At 42.1% G+C, this 18,547-nt stretch overlaps 1 protein-coding gene across 1 annotated transcript; it reads left to right on the forward strand.

Moving 5' to 3' along the window:
• Positions 1–11,897: 11,897 nt before the first annotated feature.
• On the forward strand, positions 11,898–14,255 carry il1b (interleukin 1, beta). The gene is given in 9 exon segments (XM_071351708.1): positions 11,898–11,995; positions 12,123–12,158; positions 12,369–12,423; positions 12,723–12,901; positions 12,903–12,928; positions 13,122–13,164; positions 13,166–13,308; positions 13,475–13,623; positions 13,730–14,255. Coding segments are annotated over 8 exon segments (843 nt in total). The 5' UTR covers positions 11,898–11,995; positions 12,123–12,126; the 3' UTR covers positions 13,946–14,255.
• The last annotated feature ends 4,292 nt before the right edge of the window (positions 14,256–18,547 follow it).

Consider the following 18,547-nt stretch of genomic DNA (forward strand, 5'->3'; position numbering starts at 1 on the left):
TGTTCTGTTAGACAGGTAACTCTTTATCCACAATATAGCAGGGGGTGTGAAGCCATAACACATACATTTTGCCAGCAGCAGACTATGATCGATAATGTCAAAGGCCGCACTGAAGTCTAACATAACAGCCCCCTAACAAAACAGCCCCCTAAATCTTTTTATGATTAATTTCTCTCAGCCAATCATCAGTAATTTGTCTAAGTGCTGTGCTTGTTGAATGTCCTTCTCTATAATCATGATGAAAGTTTGTTGTTCATTTGTTTACTGTAAAATAGAATTGTATCTGGTCAACAAACAAAAAAAGTCCTAAAGTTTACTAAGGGTTGGTAACAGGTGGATTGGTCGGCTATTTGAGCCAGTAAAGGGGGCTTTAATTTTCTTAGGTAGAATAATGACTTTTGATTCCCTCCAAGCCTGAGGGCACACACTTTCTAGTAGACTTAAATTGAAGATGTGGCAAAAAGGAGTGGCAATATCGTCCGCTATTATCTTCAGTAATTTTCAATCCAAGTTGTCAGACCCCGGTGGCTTGTCATTGTTGATAGACAATATTTTTTTCACCTCTTCCACACTAACTGGGTACTTCAGATTTTGACAAGTCTCTGTAATTATCTCTGGCCCTCTGTGTGCCTTATCACACATGTCAAATATATGAAATAATAAGATGGTTTTAAAATAAAAACTAGAATGACAACGCTGTAAAATACGATCCTAAATATAGTGGTAAATATGAAAATAAAACCTTATTCCAAATTAAGCTAACACCCCCACTTCTCTGTCATGATTTCAGTGGTGTAAAAAGTACTCAATTGTCATACTTGAGTAAAAGTAAAGATACCTTAATAGAAAATTACTCACGTAAAAGTGAAAGTCACCCAGTAAAATACTACTTGAGTAAATGTAACGGCTGTCGTCTTCCTCCTCGTCTGAGGAGGAGAAGTTTGAAGGATCGGAGGACCAATGCGCAGCGTGGTAATTGTTCATCTTATTTAATGAAGTGAACAACTCAAAATACAAAAAACAACAAAGTGAAAACCGAAACAGTTCTATCTGGTGCAGACACACAAAGACTGAAGACAACCACCCAGAAAACCCAACAGAAAACAGGCTACCTAAATATGGTTCCCAATCAGGGACAACGATTGACAGCTGCCTCTGATTGAGAACCATATCAGGCCAAACACAGAAAACCAACACAGAAATAGAAAACATAGATTACCCACCCAACTCACGCCCTGACCACACTAAAACAAAGAAAATACAAAAGAACTATGGTCAGAACGTGACAGTAAAAGTCTAAAAGTATTAGGTTTTAAATATACTTAAGTATCAAAAGTCAATGTAATTGCTAAAATGTACTTAAGTATCAAGAGTAAAAGTAAAAGCATAAACCATTTCAATTTCCTTATATTAAGCAAACCAGACGGCACAATTTTCTTTTTTTATTGACAGATAGCCAGGGGCACACTCCAACACTCAGACATAATTTACAAACTAAGCATTTGTGTTTAGTGAGTCCACCAGATCGGAGGCAGTAGGGATGACCCAGGATGTTCTCTTGATAAGTGTGGACCATTTTCCTGTCAAAATGTAACATGTACTTTTGGGTGTCAGGGAAAATGTATGGAGCATTTTTTTCTTTAGGAATGTAGTGTAGTAAAACTAAAAGGTGGCAAAAATATAAATAGTAAAGTAAAGTACAGATACCCCAAAAAACTTCTTAAGTAGTACTTTAAAGTGTTTTTACTTAAGTACTTTACACCACTGCATGATTTAAACCAGTGACTGTTGGTTCCAGTTCTTTCAATCACATTCATCTTTCCACCTGTCTGCTAGTCTGGTTTACACCTAACTCTCCTCCTGACTTCAGAGTCTGGATTGGCTCTTTGATGTTGTCGGCATAATGCGTCAATATGCCACCCCCTTCAACTACAACGGTTGGATTTTGAAATCCAAACAAGAGAGGCCTCAACCCAGAGGAAAGAAAAACATTTGAAAGAATCAATCAAACCCTTTAATCAATTTCTGAGATAATATTGCATTATCAAACAGCCTCCTTTCCAGACCAATGTTTTACAGCTCTCCCTGAGTTGTGAGTTACGTGGGTCATGTCAGCCAGGCTGCCTGTCTGCCACAGGAGGCTGCTGAGGGGAGGACGGCTCATAATAATGTCTGGAATGGAGTGAATGGAATGGTATCAAACACAAGAAAACCATGTGTTAGATGTGTTTGATACCATTCCATCAGTGACTGTACGTACATATCCCAACCAGAAGCCATGGATCACAGACAACATCCACACTGAGCTAAAGGGTAGAGCTGCCACTTTCAAGGAGCGGGACTCTTAACCTGGAAGCTTATAAGAAATCCCGCTATGTCCTCAGATGAAACATCAAACAGGCAAAGAGTCAATACAGGACAAAGATCGAATCGTACTACACCGGCTCCGACGCTCGTCGGATGTGGCAGGGCTTGCTAACTATTACAGACTACAAAGGGAAGCACAGCCGAGAGCTGCCTAGTGACACAAGCCTACCAGACGAGCTAAATTACTTCTATGCTCGCTTCGAGGCAAGTAACACTGAAACATGCATGAGAGCATCAGCAGTTCCGGACGACTGTGTGATCACGCTCTCCGCAGCCAACGTGAGTAAGACCTTTAAACAGATCAATTCACAAGGCTGCAGGGCCAGACAGATTACCAGGACGTGTACTCCGAGCATGCGCTGACCCACTGGCAAGTGTCTTCACTGACATTTTCAACCTCTCCCTGTCTGAGTCTGTAATACCAACATGTTTCAAGCAGACCACCATAGTCCCTGTGCCCAAGAACACTAAGGTAACCTGCCTAAATGACTACCGACCCGAAGCACTCACGTCTGTAGCCATGAAGTGCTTTGAAAGGCTGGTCATGGCTCACATCAACACCATTATCCCAGAAACCCTAGACCCACTCCAATTTGCATACCGCCCTAACAGATCCAAAGATTATGGAATCTCTTTTGCATGCTACACTGCCATTTCCCACCTGGACAAAAGGAGCACCTATGTGAGAATGCCATTCATTCACATCCGCCACGCTGATCCTCAACACGGGGGCCCCTCAGGGGTGCGTGCTCAGTCCCCTTCTGTATTAATTCCCCCTCAGGAGACTGAAAAGATTTGGCATGGGTCCGCAGATCCTCAAAAGGTTCTACAAATGCACCATCGAGAGCATCCTGACTGGTTGCATCACTGCCTACAGTATGGCAACTGCTCGGCCTCTGACCGCAAGGCACTACAGAGGGTGGTGCGTACGGCCCAGTACATCACTGGGACCAAGCTTCCTGCCATCCAGGACCTTTATACCAGGCGGTGTCAGAGGAAGTTCCTACAAATGTTTTATTTATTTTTATTTATTTTATTTCACATTTATTTAACCAGGTAGGCCAGTTGAGAACAAGTTCTCATTTACAACTGCAACCTGGCCAAGATAAAGCAAAGCAGTGCGACAAAAACAACAACACAGAGTTACACATAAACAAACGTACAGTCAGTAACACAATAGAAAAATCTATGTAGTGTGTGCAAATGTAGAAGAGTAGGGAGGTAAGGCAATAAATAGGTCATAGAGGCGAAATAATAACAATTTAGCATTAACACTGGAGTGATAGATGTGCAGATGATGATGTGCAAGTAGAGATACTGGGGTGCAAAAGAGCAAGAGGATAAATAACCATATGAGGATGAGGTAGTTGAGGATGAGGTAGTATTTACAGATTGGCTGTGTACAGGTAATTGTCAAAGACTCCAGCCACCCTAGTCGTAGACTGTTCTCTCTGCTGCCACATGGCAAGCGGTACCGGAGCGCCATGTCTAGGTCCTTCTAAGAGGCTTCTAAACAACTTCTACCCCCTAGCCATAAGACTCCTGAACATGCAATCAAATGGCTACCCAGACTATTTGCATTGCCCCCCCCCCCCCCCCCCCCCCCCTTTACGCTGCTGCTACTCTCTGTTATCTATGCATAGTCACTTTAATAACTCTACCTACATGTACATATTACCTCAATTACCTTGACTAACCGGTGCCCCCGCGCATTGACTCTGTACCGGTACCCCCTGTATATAGCCTCGCTATTGTTATTTTACCTCTGCTCTTTAATTATTTGTTACTTTTATTTCTTATTCTTATTTTTTATTTTTTTAAATGTAACTGCATTGTTGGTTAACGGCTTGTAAGTAAGCATTTCACTGTAAGGTCTGCCTACACCTGTTGTAGTTGGCGCATGTGACAAATATAATTTGATTTGATTTGAATTCTGTTCCAGCCATTACAATGAGCCCGTCTTCCCCAATACATTTGTCTTAAGCTTTCTCTAGTGAACCTGCAACATTGTATCTACTGGGTCCAGCCCAAATGGAGGGTGCACAGTGCACTCTTTGGATGCTGGTTATTGGAGTGCGCAGGTTGCAGGTAGTAGGTAGCCTACCTTTTTGAAGTGTTTTGTTTGACAATCAGATGAAAACATCATGACTGGTTGTGTTCAGGCCACATTTAAAGGTAATACATTCTTACAGTTAAAATACATGTCGTTACTATTAGACTCATCTTTTTTTGTATGTCTCACACTTCTTCAGAGGGATGTAGGAGTGATCTTAGTGGAGCCTAGAGGTGGTACACAGCATCACTTACTCTTATGAAGTTACACAAACGTAACTTCCCCTGGGTGCACATTCTGTTTTTTGATCTAGCACTATACAGTTGTTTCAAATAATCAAAGCTTGATGATGAGTTGGTTATTTGAATCTGTGTGTGTGTGTGTGTGTGCGCTTGCGTGCGTGCGCGAGTGTACGTGTGCGTGTGCGTGCCAGAACACAATCATGGTTTTCAGACTTGAGACTGAGAGACTATGAGACTGAGACTCTATGAGACTGAGACTCTATGAGACTGAGAGACTATGAGACTGAGACTCTATGAGACTGAGAGACTGAGACTGAGACTCTATGAGACTGAGAGACTATGAGACTGAGACTCTATGAGACTGAGAGACTATGAGACTGAGACTCTCTGAGACTGAGACTCTATGAGACTGAGACTCTATGAGACTGAGAGACTATGAGACTGTGACTATGAGACTGAGACTCTATGAGACTGAGAGACTATGAGACTGTGACTCCATGAGACTGAGACTCTATGAGACTGAGACTCTATGAGACTGAGAGACTATGAGACTGAGACTCTATGAGACTGAGACTCTATGAGACTGAGACTCTATAAGACTGAGAGACTATGAGACTGAGACTCTATGAGACTGAGAGACTATGAGACTGAGACTTTATGAGACTGAGACTCTATGAGACTGAGAGACTATGAGACTGAGACTTTATGAGACTGAGACTCTATGCTGTATAGATGCCAGAGTAATTCACTTCTCCAATAAAGAATCCCCCCCCCCCCCCAAACCCCAAACTTCCTGTTAATGGAAACCCTAGCACCATGGGTTTCCATTCACCATGTCAGCTGAACAAGGAAGTGCGTAATTATCCTTGTCTTTTGCCATGTGAACATAAGACCATCTTTACACCTTACACCTCTGCTATGCATTTAAAAAACCTTAGAGTCGATATCTGCGGCCACGCAGAAATCTAATTAGCATAATAAAATAATCACCATCACAATCAACCTGATACCCTCTATGGAAAGACTCTCACGAATACGATGGTGTTCTCCGTTTTGCTCTACAACACATACAAGCGTCACGGGACTCGTCTGAAGTCTGTACTGCCAATCTGCCAACTTCTGTCTACACACTAATATGACCTCACCATCAAAAGGTGAGACTCTCACGAACACATTCATGCTCTATAACACATACATGCTCTATAACGCATACATGCTCTATAACACATACATGCTCTATAACACATACATGCTCTATAACACATACATGCTCTATGCTCTCACGCCCATAAGCCTCACAAGACTCGTCTGAAGGTAGCCCGGTACCAGTTAAAAGCATTAATGGAGGTACACTACCGGTCAAAATATTTAGAACACCTATTCATTAAAGGGCTTTTCTTTATTTGTACTATTTTCTACATTGTAGAATAATAGTGAAGACATCAAAACTATGAAATAACATATATGGAGTCATGTAGTAAGAAAAAAGGGTTAAACAATTCAAAATATATTTTATATTTGAAATTCTTGGAAGACCCAGAGTTAACTCTGCTGCAGAGGATATGTTCATTAGAGTTACTCAACAAATTCAACAAACAAATCACTCAACAAATTGGATGCAGTCTACCACAGTGGCATCCGTTTTGTCACCAAAGCCCCATATACTACACACCACTGCGACCTGTATGCTCTCGTTGGCTGGCCCTCGCTTCATACTCCGCCAAACCCACTGGCTCCAGGTCATCTACAAGTCTCTGCTAGGTAAAGCCCCGTCTTATCTCAGCTCACTGGTCACCATAGCAGCACCCACCCGTAGCACGCGCTCCAGCAGGTATATCTCACTGGTCACCCCCAAAGCCAATTCTTCCAGTTCTCTGCTGCCAATGACTGGAACGAACTGCAAAAATCACTAAAGCTGGAGACTCTTACCTCCCTCACTAGCTTTAAGCAACAGCTGTCAGAGCAGCTCACAGATCACTGCTCCTGTACATAGCTCATCTGTAAATAGCGCATCCAATTTACCTCATTCCCATACTGTATTTATTTATCTTTCTCCTTTGCACCCCAGTATCTCAATTTGCACATTCATCCTCTGCACATTCTACCATTCCAGTGTTTAATTGCTATATTGTAATTACTTTGCCACCATGGCCTATTTATTGCCTTTATTACCTCTCTTATCCTACCTCATTTGCACATGCTGTATATAGATTTTCCTACTGTATTATTGATTGTATGTTTGTTTATTCCATGTGTAACTCTGTGTTGTTGTATGTGTCGAACTGCTGTGCTTTATCTTGGCCAGGTTGCAGTTGCAAATGAGAACTTGTTCTCAACTTGCCTACCTGGTGAAATAAAGGTGAATTTTTAAAAAAAAAATTATAATTAAAAAAATGACCTGAGAAGGAATTATAAGGCAACTTCAATCATCCACACACACCTTCGATGGCACTTTGTAAGTGTGCAATTGTACAATTTAAGCTTTTCCCATCAGTAACCATGTTACCATTATGCATACTATAACAAATGTATCAAGACAGCTGTGATGGAAACAGGAAGTTTTGGTGCAATTTAATAAATGCCTGCAGATAATGTGTTTGTTGGACATGGTGGGATCTTTTTGTGTCCGTAAAATGAATTAGTGAGAAATGGCAGTGGCAACACTTTTATCCATAAAAATGTCATCATGTGGACCACTAGCCTACCCACACTGTGTCTGTCAGTGCCAAGACTAGGCACATTTACTGTACTATTTGCAACAGTTTTTGTGACAAAACTATCAGAAGAGTTGAAAATGCGATGGAATCACATTCAACTTTACATTTTTATTTGTTACATGAAAAACATTCTGTGTGCACTTCAGTGGCAGTCGGTGCCGTTGAAGATGAGGGAGGACAATTATTTTTTTAATGAGCATGGCCTTATTTCTATTACAGCTTATTGGAAGAATGTAATTCATATTCTATACACCCAGCTCAATGTAACATGGATATGTTTCGGCTACTTACTACATGATACTCTAATTTTCATACCCATCATGAGGCTGCTACAGGTCGAGAGAAATTAGAGTAATCAAGGTGACAGACTGACTCATTTAATATCGCCTTGGACAATCTTGCCTACATCTAGCTAATCTTGGGTGTAAATAGAGTTTTGAGAGTTTCTATTGGACAAATTCATTAATGTTTATCCCCGTTTCGTTCCGTTGGCTTCCATTTAAGAAACGTTTTTAACAGAACCCGGCGGAATGAATCACACGCAAACAAAGTTCACTTTCATAGCAGCCAGATCGCTGTATTATTCCTTCTAGGTGTAACGATTCTCTTCTTCTTCTGATGAGGAATATGAAGGATCGGACCAAAATGCAGCGTGGTAAGTGTCCATGTTAAATTTATTAACTGAACACGGGAAAAAGACAAAAATAACAAAGTGAATGACAACAAAAATCGAAACAGTCCTGAATGGTGAAACAAACACAAATACAGGAAACAACTACCCACAAACACAGGTGGGAACAGGCTACCTAAGTATGGTTCTCAATCAGAGACAACGATTGACAGCTGCCTCTGATTGGGAACCATACTAGGCCAAACACAGAAATACAACACATAGAACAAAACATAGAATATAGAATGCCCACCCCAACGCCCTGACCAAACCAAAATAAAGACATAAAAAAGGAACTAAGGTCAGAACGTGACACTAGGATCTACGCGCTCTCCTCCTCTCACCTTTTCCAGTCGCTTATCGACTTCAGAGCACAACACATCAGCTGTCCGTTACCAGGAGAAAAAAAAACTTTCCAAGTCAAACCTTCATATCATAACCGCTAACCGCTACTCACAGCCTACATCGTTGTCACCATATTAGCAAACGTCAACATCAACATAGCTACTAGAACTAACGCGTTAGTAAACATGCAACAATCATGCAGTACAGTGTACAGTTAGCAAGCAGTTTAGCAGTTACACCGGAGGGCCCCGGTGGCAATAAATTACCTTGACTTGGAAGAGTTTGTGTTGGATAGTGTTATGAATTTTATGAATAATGACTAAATGATGTATACATTTAACGTAGAACTATAACTAACAGAATTCTACCCTGTCTCTGTATAATGATAAATAATGTTTGTCCATAAGAAAGAGGGACTGTTAGCAGGCAAGGAACTGTGGCAGACAACTTGTGACCACTGTGGAACTGATAACAGGGAAGGAAGTCTCCCCACCCAGGGAGGGGAGAAACCTTGGGCTTGTAGTAGATTGTATAACAGGTGGCAGGCAATGTATGAGAAGGAGAAGACTTGTGAACTATATTGTCATTGTTTTAGAGGAGGAGGGACAGTTATGATGAAATGAGAGGTATATAAACCAATGTTCATGTAAGGATGGGCAGAGCTCTCGTAAATAAACACGCTGACTATTGTAGACTGGCCTCTGTCTGTTTCATTTCTATCAGTATCCTACAAATCCTGATATAGCAGACTGAGTAGTTTAATTGAATTGGTTAATGAACATGAGAACAGAATTCTCGTAACAGATAGCCATAGCCAGCTAGGTAACATAGCATCCCTCTCTGCTTGAGCCAAGTGTTTGAGTAGGCTAAACTATCTAGCTGCATTTGCTAGCTAAGTAAGTGAAAGTGAAAAAATAAGAAATATAGCTAGCTAGCTCACTCTCTCTCTCTCTCTTGCTTCTTCATTTTTGAAGAAATGAATATGCTCAAAACTGTTCAGCTATTGTCTTTCTCTTTCAGTCAACTATTCACCACATTTTATGCACTGCAGTGCTAGCTAGCTCTAATTTATGCTTTCAGTACTAGATTAATTATCTGATCCTTTGATTGGGTGGGTAACATGTTAGTTCATGCTGCAAGAGCTCTGATAGGTTGGAGGGCATCCTTCGGAAGTTATCATAATTACTGAGTAAGTCTACGGAATGGGGTGAGAACCACGAGCCTCCTAGGTTTTGTATTGAAGTCAATGTACCCAGAGGAGGACAGAAACTAGCTGTCCTCTGGCTACACTATGGTGCTACCCTAAAGAGTGCTGTTGAGGCTACTGTAGACCTTCATTGCAAAACAGTGTGTTTTAATCAATTATTTGGTGACACAAAAAAAAATCTGAAATTCACTAAGGAGGATGGTCCTCCCCTTCCTCTGAGACTCCACTGGTGCACTTCCTTATCACACACTGATTTTTTATCCACAACAAGTCTGTTTGGCAACAGATTTTAATGCAAATATAAAAAAATATGCATTAAAAAAATATGTGCATTTTCCCACCAGAGATGTGTTTCCATCAAATTGAAGTCTGTACGTGATGTTGTGCACATAATAAACATAACTTTTGTGCTAAATTCCTATGTACCGAATAAAAAATACAAGTTAAATGGGTTTCCATCATATTTTCAACTCTACTGACGGTTTTATCACAAAATAAGTTGTGTTATATAGGGAATGTGCTGGTATTGGAAGCTGCGAACTAGCCAACAGCTCGCAATGGGTACATGATGCCAACATGATGAGATTATTATGGATAAAAGAGTAAGATTATTTTTATTTGTCAAACGGCAGCCAAGCATCGATCATCATATCACCAGAATAAGACCTACAATTGTATATTTATTGTAAAGGAGCATCAAGCTCATCACCAAATATATGGACATCTGCTCGTCCAACATCTCATTCGAAAATAATGGGCATTAATATATAATTGGTCCCCCCTTTTCTGCTATAAAAGCCTCCACTCTTCTGGGAAGGCTTTTCACTAGATGTTGGAACATTGCTGCAGAGACTTGCTTCCGTTCAGCCACAAGAGCGTTAGTGAGGTTGGGTATTGATGTTGGGCGAATTGGCCTGGCTCACAGTCGCCTTCCAATTCATCCGAAAAGATGTTCGATGGGGTTGAGGTCAGGGCTCTGTGCAGGCCAGTCAAGTTCTTCCACACTCATCTCGACAAAACATTTCTGTATGGACCTCACTTTGTGCACGGGGGCATTGTCATGCTGAAACAGGAACGGTCATTCCCTAAACTGTTGCCACAAAGTTGGAAGCACAGAATTGTCTAGAATGTCATTGTATGCTGTAGCGTTACGATTTCCCTTCACCGGAACTAAGGGGCCTACCGCGAACAATGAAAAACAGCCCCAGACCATTATTCTTCCTCCACCAAACTTTACAGTTGGCACTATGCATTCGGCAGGTAGCATTCTCCTGGCATCTGCCAAACGCAGATTCATCCATTGAACTGCCAGATGGTGAAGCATTATTCATCACTCCAGAGAACACGTTTCCACTGCTCCAGGGTCCAATGGCGGCAAGCTTTGATTTTAGGCTTGTGTGCGGCTGCTCGGCCATGCAAACCCATTTCATGAAGCTCCCAAACAAACAGTTAACGTGCTGAAGTTGCTTCCAGAGGCAGTTTGGAACTTGGTAGTGAGAGTTGCAACCGAGGACAGACAATTTTTACGTGCTACGTGCTTTAGCACTCAGTGGTCCTGTTCTGTGAGCTTGTGTGGCCTACCACTTCCCTACTGAGCTGTTGTTGCTCCTGGACATTTCCATTTCACAATAACACCACTTACAGCTGACAGTGGCAGCTCTAGCAGGGCAGAAATTTGACAAACTGACTTGTTGGAAACAGTGCTGCCACTTTGAAAGTCACTGAGCTCTTCAGTAAGGCCATTCTACTGCCAATGTTTGTCTATGGAGATTGCATGGCTGTGTGCTCTATTTTATTCACCTGTCAGCAACTAGTGTTGCTGAAATAGCCGAATACACTAATTTGAAGGGCTGTCCACATACTTTTGCCCATGTAGTGTAATTTATTGTAGTAGTAGTGGGAGGACCACAAACCATATCATCCCGTGTTTCCAAGTTTACTTGGATATGATGGTTATTATATCAATATTTGCGCATAAAGACGTTTCCACCGCCATTTATCGCATAACTAAGATCCCACCATGTCGAACGAACAAATAATCTGTTGGCATTTATACAATTGTACCTAAACTTCCTGTTTCCATCACAGCTGTCGTGAGTTGTTTTTTATATGGTATGACTTTACTCGCACTGTGGACGGAAATGTGGTTACAGGTGGGAAAATACGCATATTTCTACATGCGGATTTGTGTATTTACATGAAAATCTGTCGCCAACTAAAAACCTAGCTAGTGATTAAACTGTGGAATTGCTCATACTTTCCCCACCACGTTTAGAGCAGGTGCGGGAATTTCCCATGCCCCAGAGACAAGTAGAATATAAAGAGTTTACCAAAGCACAATTGGCATCATTTTCACGCTTCAACTCCACTAAGAGTTAAACGATCACTCTAAAGGTAGGGTATTTAGAAAAACGTACTAAACTTTTCAAAATACATTAAAAAAATATTGAAAATAGACATACAATTCATTTCAGGTATTTAATGGTAGGCTAATCTCATTTTTGTTTTCATTTTGTCTCAGACTCATGGAGTTGAAATTGGTCGATGCTCTGCCGAGGTAGGTGAATTGATTCCTGAGGAATACTGTATTTTTGGTTGCATGTATTTGTTAGCCTTAAACCTATTTCCAATTTGCATGCTGACATATAGGCTACAGTTTGCACAAACCTTTGTTAGACCAACCTCGATATAAAAATAGCTTGTTTATCTGAGTTTGAAGAGGAAGATGAGATTTAAGGCTAACACCTTTAGTGTTTTTTCTCTGCAGCTCTTATTCGGAAAGTATGGAGTTTGATGCGGAATCCTGCCTGCCTGGTGCGAAGGTAAGACATTATAAAAAAGAATGGCAAGCGCTACAAGGTTCAGGGTACACTAGTTGTAGAACATCAAAAATGGAGGTTGAGTCAGTGTGCTCATACATAAAGAGGATCAATAAGGCACTCTGATATTAAATTGCCTTAATAGTGGTGGCATGTTAAATAGAACAGTCTTTAAAATATCTTTGAACCTTTAAAAGTGAGCAAAACCTGGGGCAACTCCAGAAATATTTATTTATTTTTCTTGACAGAATGTATAAATGTTTTGCTACTTGTAATCATTCTGATTACTTGTATGTGTGTAGGGTGGACCAGAGATGGAGCTGCACATGGGCCTGACCTTTGACCTGGAGGTTCTCCAGCAGCGTCAGGTAGGCATGAGACAGGTGGCTCACCTGGTGATGGTGCTGCACAGGATGAAACACACCTTTCAGAAGTCCGACTCCACACACACTCCCCTGGGCATGGTGTGCACCGACGAGCAGCATCATCATGGACAACCTGTTGGAAGGTACATCGGCTGCCGTGCCATATAGTCACCAATAGACGATCTATACTATTTGAAAAGACTGTACTCTGGACTGATTTTCTGTTTCTTTAGTCCCAGATCACTGTTAACAATTTAGTTATTGATGGTCCCTGTCCCACGTCCCCCCCACCCCTCTTTCTCCCCATCTCCCCCCTTCCCCTCCTCCTCTGTTTAGAGTGTGTGATGGAGCGGGTCCAGGAGCCAGAGGGAGCGGTGGATAAAGGCTGAGGGGACCTTCAAGCGGCTGGACAGCCCCCAGCAGTGCACCCTGTGTGACCGTTACCAGAAGAGCCTGGTGCACAACCCTGAAACCATGGTGCTACGTGCCGTTACACTGCGGGGCGGCAACGACCACCAGAGAGGTAGGCTAACTGCCAAACTACACTGCAAGCATTCCGTAAGAGTAGTTTTTGGCAGCCTTTACCAAAATTGGTAACATCACAGTTGAGTGTTAAAAATTGTGAAAATGGCCTTTAACTTCTTTCTCTCTTTCTCTCTTTCTCTCTTCTCTCTTTCTCTCCCTCTCAGTGAGGTTCAACCTCTCCATGTATAATATTAATATGAAGAACTCCCACACTATCCAGGCCCAGCCGGTTGCCTTGGGGATTGCCAGTAGCGGCTTCAACTTGTCCTGCTCCAAGCAGACAGACCGCACATCTCCCATCCTACAGTTGGAGGTGTGTCTCTTTCACTCACAAACACACACACACTTACCTCTACATACTCAATTCACCTCTCATCATCCTACTAATTTCTCCTGCCCTCCCATTCTCTCTTTCTCAGCGGAGTTCTGACGACCAGTTGAGGACCATCAGCGCTCAGGGAGACACAGTTTGCTTCCTCTTCTACATGACAACCAAAGGCATCTCCCTGACCACCTTCGAGTCGGCCAAGTACCCTGGCTGGTTCATCAGCACCTCACTGGAGCAACGCCAGCCCGTAGCGATGTGTCAGAAAGAGGACCTCAGAAAGCTCACCACCTTCTATGTCAACAACTAAACACACAACACACACCCAGTCCCAGGAGTGTATATACCAAGTACAGTCAGAGAGATCAGACAGATGGATACTGTAGAGGTGTTGAATTGATAGACCCTTCTACCACCACACTCTTCGGCTGTCCCCATAGGAGAACCCTTTTTGGTTCCAGGTAGAACCCTCTGTGGAAAGGGTTCTACATGGAACCCAAAGGTATTCTACCAGGAATAAAAATTGTTCTACTTTGAACCAAAAAGGGTTCTTCAAAGGGTTCTCCTATGGGGATAGCTGAATAACCCTTTTAGGTTCTAGATAGTGCCTTTTTGTCTGAGTGCACCACTGTCTTTTGAAAGTGGTTTGGTTGTAGTGAGTGTGTGTGACCAGCAGGTGGTGCTGTGTGTTCATTCTCTCTGCAGTGTTGAGTTGTGGCTCAGTAGCCCCAGCCCTCTTTCAGGGACGGCCCAATTACTACTGATCACGCTTTCGGCTAGAGACAGGATCAAGAGCTCTAGCTTCGCAAGGTTTTAGTCACATACCGTAAATGCTCAGTATTTAAAATAAAATAAAGTAACTTCATATTGAAATCTTTATCTTATGGCTGCAGTACCACCGGCTAAGTACAGTAGGCCAATATTACAGTAGAGTAGAATCATTAATAGTCCTCCAAGCAGGACACTTGTCATTTGTTTTTATTTGGTCAACTTTCTGTACTATTGGGTAATATCTAGTTATGTGAAAATGTTTTTTTAATGTATCTGTTTGTGCTCTGACTGAATGATCTGCTTCATATCAGTGAAGACGAGATTTATAAGCTATTTTGTTTTATTTCCTATAAGAAAGTTCATTGTTTTTCCTTGTCTAACATTGTAAATGTAATTTTTATTTCTAGTATTATCCACTGAAATTGTGACATCAATGTTATTTGGTTTATTTTCTATAAGAAAGTCAGTTATCCCTTTTCTAATATTATTATGGATTTAAAAAGCTTAGCTAATATATTACATAACAGCTAGCGTCAACTAATATGTAATACACAATGTTATTTGTCTTTTTTTTTTTTTTTTTTTTTTTAATAAATTTTATCCCCTTTTCTCCCCAATTTTCGTGGTATCCAATCGCTAGTAATTACTATCTTGTCTCATCGCTACAACTCCCGTACGGGCTCGGGAGAGACGAAGGTCGAAAGTCATGCGTCCTCCGAAGCACAACCCAACCAAGCCGCACTGCTTCTTAACACAGCGCGCCTCCAACCCGGAAGCCAGCCGCACCAATGTGTCGGAGGAAACACCGTGCACCCGCCCCCCTCAGTTAGCGCGCACTGCGCCCGGCCCGCCACAGGAGTCGCTGGAGCGCGATGAGACAAGGATATCCCTACCGGCCAAACCCTCCCTAACCCGGACGACGCTAAGCCAATTGTGCGTCGCCCCACGGACCTCCCGGTCGCGGCCGGCTGCGACAGAGCCTGGGCGCGAACCCAGACTCTGGTGGTTATTTGTCTTTTTAAAGCAATTATTGTAATATTTAAATGATTCAAGACACTTTTACCAAAAAAAAACATTTTCAATGAGTATATGATGTATTTTGTCATATGTTGGAAGTAAAGTTAATAAATTGTATTAAATTCAATGCATTTGGATGTTTTTGTGGAGATGTGAGAGCAGAACAGACAATAACAGGAGGATGTACGATCTACCTCAAACACACATCTACATGCGGTAGTGACTTCTGAGTTGACTTCTGTCAATATTCAGTCGGAATAGGCTTGGTGTAGCGCTCTGCAGCGACTCTTACACACACACACACACACACACACACACACACACACACACACACAGCGTGAATCAGGGCTCTGGAGATCTGTGTCCATCAAACACAAACCCATAAGCCTAGAATCTCGCATGGCGGGATGAAATGGACCAAGCCAACCAGAGGAAGAGGCCTCCTCATTGGTCGTCGGTACGCTGGTTTGCATAGTGATATCTCTGTACGCCATGTGGTTGGTTCCCGCCATGTGTGGCGATGTTGGCTCCTATGCTGTAGCTGTACATAATGTATGTGGAGTAGTAGAGAGATGCAGGTTTTGGCTCTAGGAGGGTAAAAATAGGACAGATTCATATCAGGGGTGGAGAGAGGATTCTAAAGTGCAGACCCCCACCCCAATAAATGCTGCTAGCCTATATGAGTTCGCTATTAATGGAATTATATTATATTGTGATCTGTAAGCAAGTAAAATACTGTACTGCTCTTCGAAAATACATTGAAATGTTTGGTCTTGCTTCAGGTATTTTGTTCTTGTTAGTTTTCTCCCTGCTTTTGGGGACCCTTGAAAACTCACTGAAGACCTATAGGGGTCGCCCTGCCCCCTCGTTCTAGTGATCTACATGGTAATGTTTCAATAGGTTTATATAGGTTCTATATATTCATTGTTTGTGTGTTGAGTGTGTATTTGCACTGTACTAGCTTGTGCATTATTTGACCTTGAAAATGTACAGTCACCAATGCACTCCTCATCCCTCCTTTTAAGGCTAGTGATGATCAGAGGGAGAGAGACATGCTGTGTTACCATTAGATTCTGATCAAAGAGATGCTGTGTTACCATTAGATTCTGATTAAAGACATGCTGTGTTACCATTAGATTCTGATCAGAAAGATGCTGTGTTACCATTAGATTCTGATCAGAGACATGCTGTGTTACCATTAGACTCTGATCAGAGACAGGCTGTGTTACATTAGACACTGATCAGAGAGATGCTGTGTTACCATTAGACACTGATCAGAGAGATGCTGTGTTACCATTAGACTCTGATCAGAGAGATGCTGTGTTATCATTAGACTCTGATCAGAGAGATGCTGTGTTACCATTAGACACTGATCAGAGAGATGCTGTGTTACCATTAGACTCTGATCAGAGAGATGCTGTGTTACCATTAGACTCTGATCAGAGAGATGCTGTGTTACCATTAGACACTGATCAGAGAGATGCTGTGTTACCATTAGACACTGATCAGAGAGATGCTGTGTTGCCATTTCACACTGATCAGAGAGATGCTGTGTTACCATTAGACACTGATCAGAGAGATGCTGTGTTACCATTAGGCACTGATCAGAGAGATGCTGTGTTACCATTAGACTCTGATTAGAGACATGCTGTGTTACCATTAGTCTCTGATTAGAGACATGCTGTGTTACCATTAGACTCTGATCAGAGAGATACTGTGTTACCATTAGAAACTGAACAGAGAGATACTGTGTTACCATTAGACACTGAACAGAGAGAGATACTGTGTTACCATTAGACACTGAACAGAGATATACTGTGTTACCATTAGACACTGAACAGAGAGATACTGTGTTACCATTAGACACTGAACAGAGAGAGAGATACTGTGTTACCATTAGACACTGAACAGAGAGAGAGATACTGTGTTACCATTAGAAACTGAACAGAGAGAGATACTGTGTTACCATTAGACACTGAACAGAGAGAGAGATACTGTGTTACCATTAGACACTGAACAGAGAGAGATACTGTGTTACCATTAGACACTGAACAGAGAGAGATACTGTGTTACCATTAGACACTGAACAGAGAGAGATACTGTGTTACCATTAGACACTGAACAGAGAGAGATACTGTGTTACCATTAGACACTGAACAGAGAGAGATACTGTGTTACCATTAGACACTGAACAGAGAGAGAGATACTGTGTTACCATTAGACACTGAACAGAGAGAGATACTGTGTTACCATTAGACACTGAACAGAGAGAGATACTGTGTTACCATTAGACACTGAACAGAGAGAGATACTGTGTTACCATTAGACACTGAACAGAGAGAGATACTGTGTTACCATTAGACACTGAACAGAGAGAGATACTGTGTTACCATTAGACACTGAACAGAGAGAGATACTGTGTTACCATTAGACACTGAACAGAGAGAGAGATGGTTCTCATCTGTTGATGTTCATTCCTGTCTCTCTGTGGCACGCATACATACACACACACACACACCCGGGTGTGTTTGCGTGTGTACGTTTGAATCTGTGTGTATGTGCATCTGCCATGGACATTCTGGGCACATGGCAACACGAGCTAAATATAGCCCAGCAGACCCGGCATCACAGCAGGATCAGCGCTTCCTCGTGCAGTCATGGATCCCTCCATCATGCTACTCTCCATCCCTCCCTCTTTCTCATTCCAGCCATCATGGTACTCCCTCACCCCCTTCCTCTCCCTCTCTCACTTAATCGCTCACTCGCACCCTCTCTCTCTCTCCTTTGTCATGCAACTTCTCCCCCTGCTTCATCCCCTCTGTTTTTGAGCATGCTCAGTGGGCTTCCTCTCTGGGTCACTAGGGAAGCCCATAGCAGCAGTAGAATTATAAACACACTACAGTTTAAACGATACAGTAGCGCCAGTATATGGTGTGTATCTCTCTCTCTCTCTCTGCTTGTGTGTCTTTATTTTGTTGCAAATAGACTGCTATATTCTGTTGCTGACACACTCAAACACACAGGGCTGTTTTTAGCACTTCTATAATACTGAAAACACATGACCCCACCTGCTCTCACCATAGACCTCGGCATCGATACCATACTACGTTTCAAATCAAATCAA

The sequence above is a fragment of the Salvelinus alpinus genome, chromosome 18 (genome assembly GCF_045679555.1).
Source record: "Salvelinus alpinus chromosome 18, SLU_Salpinus.1, whole genome shotgun sequence".
Lineage (NCBI taxonomy): Eukaryota > Metazoa > Chordata > Actinopteri > Salmoniformes > Salmonidae > Salvelinus > Salvelinus alpinus.